The 5,188-nt window shown below is 36.9% G+C and overlaps 1 protein-coding gene across 1 annotated transcript in view; it reads right to left on the reverse strand.

Moving 5' to 3' along the window:
* Window positions 1–301, reverse strand: part of LOC106810770 (neurogenic locus notch homolog protein 1-like) — an 11,415-nt gene extending 11,114 nt beyond the window's left edge. The window contains exon 1 of the mRNA XM_014814219.1: window positions 193–301. Within this exon, the coding sequence (XP_014669705.1) occupies window positions 193–262 (70 nt within the window). The 5' untranslated portion in view covers window positions 263–301. The remainder of the gene's footprint in view (window positions 1–192) is intronic.
* Between the last annotated feature and the right edge of the window lie 4,887 nt (window positions 302–5,188).

Here is a 5,188-nt window from a genome sequence, read left to right on the forward strand (position 1 = left end):
TAATGAATTTATTGATAGTAATTAATAATATATCTATAATAATTATTAATTGTTATCAATAAATTCATTATTTGTTTATTCCATAGTTTTGTATATATACTCAATATAAAAAAATAAGTAAATATATATATATATATATAAAAATCAAGAAATATGTATATATATATATATTATATATTAGTAATAAGATACCTTCACTGTGGACGAACATGCAGATAAATAGTAATCCAGGTAGCCAGACGACACCCAGACGGATCTCCATATTTCTGCTCTATTGTCAAATACTGCGCAATTCACATGGAAACCTGTCAGAAATTCACGAATAATGTAACGATTTATATTGATTGCAGAAACTAAAAGATATGCGATACAGTGTAGCCCCGTTATAACGCGATGGTTGGGGTCCATAAAATGTCATAGCGAAAAAAGTGGGGTGGTGCTAAATTGGGGTTATAATACGTGGCTATATATGAGCAAAAAAGGGGGTCCAACGACTCATCGCGTTATATCCAAATTCGCGTAAAATCGGGGTTCCACTGTATTATAATAGCAGGAGTGAATAATAATATATTATAAATTATAATAGATATATAATAATAGATTATAATAATAATAATAGATTTATTATTATTCACTCCTGATAATATGGTAAGTGCGCGTAACTATCATCTGATTGAAACAGAAACCTACGCATTTTCTCTATGGGAGTGCCCTCCCGGGGTGCGTGCGCGCGTTCGTACGTGCGTTTGTGAATGAGTGTCCACTTATATTTAAAATAGGGTCGTTAGAAACACACATTTGCATTTAAGATCAAATGAGTTCAATGTTGTTTTGACTTTTGACTGCGTACTTTCGAAGAAACATTTCTACCCCGGTCAATGCGTGAGCGTCTCGAGAAGTGACTTTCAAATGGCGTAAATCTACACATTTGTATCACTGTGAAACTAGGTCTTGCCCCCTAGCAACTGAATTTTTTCGATAATACTAATCGTTTATAGCTTATATCAGTAACCTTTTTCTCCGCTCTACCTCTGGACTTTCTGAAACTTGTACATTGAATTTTTGTACTTTTTCTCAGACATAAAATAAATATTATGCAGATCCCGGATGTAAATCTCTGCCAGTAACAACGCCCTTGTTTGTGTTATGGCCATAAACACACGTACTCTGTATTTACCAGCCGGGGTTGTGCTTAGCATATCAAGGGAATCTCGCAAATCGTATTTATTTTAGAGAAATATTCCTTCACTACAGTCGAAATGACAGATACATCAATTTAGGCATTACGATTTGCATGTTCGAAAACAAATATTTGATCTAATATATTAGTTTAGGATATCCGTGTTAGGTGCCGCCGAGGTTTTCACATAGGCCTATCAGATTTGGTTAACTCTCGGTGTCTATACTTCCTACAAATATACGGTAGCTGTTTCTTACAGCAATATCTTTGTGGTTGTTAGAGTGCTTTGATTGATCGTGCGAATTGAGACGTTTATGGATAACGCTATATAGATGCAGGATGCAGGCTCTAGTAACGTGTAAGGGGCGATATTGTGTCATAATAATGTCACATACTAATTATTGCTAATTATTGATTACAATATACTAATTACAAGTCTTCACATTAATTTGTAAAAATCACATCATGATTGTAAAAGAACAAATGAGGAAACAATGGTTTTGTAGCTACAAGTAAAGAACTCGGGTCGTGATTTCCCAAGCATTTCCCACGTTTCTTACAATCTCACATCAATTCTTAATCTTTTCAAACACTCTTGAACACGTTCATGTAAGGGTTTTCACTTTAAAGTTATATAAAATTGTGACAATACGGTCGTGTGCAAGTTCTCACACACAGCCAGGTTCGCTGTCAACGCCGCTATAAGGGGGGCTCGAATAGAATACCAGTTGCTAAGTAAAAATATCCAAACATGCATATCCTCATATATTTTCATATTAGTATGACCCCAGAAATGCACAATACATATGCATATAGTCTTCTGCATTTCTGGTAGAATGGTTTTGAAAAGGTTGGCGCGCACCTCCGAAACACAATTTCAAAAAAAAACTCAGTCCAAATACGGTGTGGGGTTTTTCTTGTCACGTCACGGCTTTTGGTATTAAAATGTTCCGAAATTAAATAGCCCGCACACGAAGACGACCCGAAGCATAACCTGCATTCCCAGAGGAAAAGATTACCTACGATTTTAATTTTATTATAATTAATTTACAGGTAAAAGATGTATATTATGTCTTAAGAAGAAACTACTCTACATTATAACAGAAACAAATATATACAAAACGGATACAAGGTATCCCATTACAATAACACATCTTTACATGATTGCTGTTTCATGCATACATAGAAATACTTAAATTGTTAGTTCGACCCCCCTAAATATAATTAAATCGATTATTGCATTAGTAGTATTATTGTTAAATATATAACTAAACCTTTACACATACCCGTGCAGTAATGTGACGATTTCAGCCGGTTTTCTTTGATATGTGGTTTCACCTATAATACGGATAAGTCGAGAAACTTGCTCTGAGTAACAGGCCGATGTGTTTCAACCGTTGAGCGACCTTTTTTTTTAGCCCTGATTCGGACCAAGGTCCCATCTATAGTCTATTTGCTATACGAATGCACCCTTCGCACCCATCCCAAACCGATATCAGACGTGCGCTGTTTAAATCAATGGAATCGACAAACATGCTCCACCGCGGTTAAACCGCTGCACGTATGGCGCGTACGGGTAGCACATGTTGACATGATGACTAATCCTAGTATATAAATCCGTTACCATTCTAATGTGATTTTGCAGGCCAGGAAGTTAAGACCACGAGAACATGACGAAATCAGGCCTCTTCGATAGATAGCTGACAGGTCGACGCACATGTACACCAAAAAAAGAGTCATTTCTCATTCTATTACAACTTCTTTTGATAGGCGCTTCTCACTTCATCTACGCACATCAGTATGAGCTGGGTCATGTAGCTCAAGATGTAAACGTTGTTGTTGTAATGCTTACTGTTGTTGTTATTTTCGGCGTCGTCATGGTTACTATTGTTGTTGTTGTTGTTGTTATTGTTGCTTGCTTGCTTAAATCGTGAAACATGTGTAATGGCTGGCAAGCCGGAATGCTTTTACAAAGAGGACCGCGTTCTGTGGAAGATGCCTATTTCTAGGAGTGAGCCCAGAAACCAACAGCCTTCAGTAATTTTTAATTCTCCTTCGTACTCGTGAGTTCCACGCGGCCTTTCTCAGCCACACCTACCTGCACGCAAGCAGCACCAGCTTTAATAGGCATGCTCCGCAAATAAAGGCGCTGTAAGCTCGAGCATCTACTTAGTTCGACACGCCCAGCAGTCTAACATGACCCGTACACACATATAACACCATTGGAAATACTTTTGAATTCTTGGAAATAAGAATTTCTGCTAGTTAACACGCGTCACAACTTTTTTGTTGCTGTAATTACCTCCGCCAGGGGCTTGGCGGGGGTTATGTTTTCACCGGCGTGTGTTTGAGTGTTGGTTTGTGTGTTTGTGGGTTTGTGGGTTTGTTAACATGCACGTTTCAGTTCACTTCAGCTAGGTGCGCTGGCTGTAGACTTACAAACACGCAACCACAGGCTAAGGGGCAACCACAGTCCTCCCCCACCTGCACGCTCGCACTAATCCGGATCCAATTAATTATTTAATTAATTAATTAATTTTTCCACTTAATTAATTAATTAATTAATAAAATTTCACATTGAGAGAATTCAGCTGCCTTGGCGGAGGTCTGTGCTTTCCGAGTGCTGTAATTTTATATATAGTACAGTCGGTTAGGTCAGGATACCATAAAAATCGTTCAGAATGTGAAAAAAAGTGTGAAAATTGGTACACTTGCATACTTTTGTATGCTCTTCCATTTAAAGACAGGACACACGCGATCCAACTACAACTTCGGCCGCCATCTTGAATTCAAAATGGCCGCCGTCATTTCTTAAAAAATAGCTATATCTGGTTAATAATCTTCGTACAGACTTATTCATGTGTTGTGGGTTGTGGTGTGNTGACAACTTCTCACACTCGTTTACCAGTCCACTTTTCATCGCAGAAGCATGTGTATGCATCGCTGTCACCAACTGAGCGCCAGAGCTTCCACCGTTTTGGCAGGCGGTTTTCGCCGCCGCATGGCATCTTGCGTTCACAGCTAAAAACTCCCGTGCTAACCGGGTGCGACACACACACAACATGCTGAGCAATCTCCGTAACATGTTTCCTCCATTTTCACACATGTACGCCACAGCATGGACTGGCCTACAATATGATAAAATTTTTTATTCGAATGGCCTGTTCAAAAAACCTAAATAGGCACACTAAATCAAGAGCTGCTTCATCATCTCACGTGCTATGAATCATATTAGTGTGACGTATATTTTGTATTGTCTTCGTATTCATTTGCCTGTGCTTATTTCAACCCATAATGTATAGCGCTAACTGCCTCCTTAAACAAACTGTAAATCATAACAATGCCAGTGTTATAATAACAGAACGCCAATGTATATTGAACGCAAAATAACCACAACTGTCTAGACTTATGTTAAATGACATCTCTTCTTGCACATTGAGACCTGTTGAGAATAGAAATTACTTTTAGGACGCTTTCTGACATCAAGAATTTCATTATTTTATTATATTATTTACTCTTTCGCCTACAATAGATTAAACACCTACTCATTAAAACTACATTCTCCCCCTCTCTCTCTTTCTCTCTCTCTCCTTGCATGTTTCTCTCCTTTAGTCACCGCTATAGGACCTAATCTCATGGTATTATCTAAAACCCGAGTAGACTATCTTTTCAGCATAATAGCCCTGATAAATTCTGTTTAAACATGGAAAAAATGAAAGGTCACCTCCTAATATGAACAAATTTCAGATTAACCATTAAAAACTAGGATAAACAAGTAATGAAGTATATAATAGCAAATTAACAATATATCTTATAATAATTATTAATTGTTATCAATATTTTCAATTATCTGTGTCTATCCCAGTTTAGTTCTTTGCTATATATATTCAATTAAAAAAAAAGAAATATATATTATTATATATATACATAATAAATAAATTATGTACTATATATGATATATATACTATATATATATATTATGAGTAAATAAGTACCTTCACGTGTGAC

This window comes from Priapulus caudatus, unplaced genomic scaffold (assembly GCF_000485595.1).
Source record: "Priapulus caudatus unplaced genomic scaffold, Priapulus_caudatus-5.0.1 Scaffold471, whole genome shotgun sequence".
NCBI classification, from domain to species: Eukaryota; Metazoa; Priapulida; class Priapulimorpha; order Priapulimorphida; family Priapulidae; genus Priapulus; species Priapulus caudatus.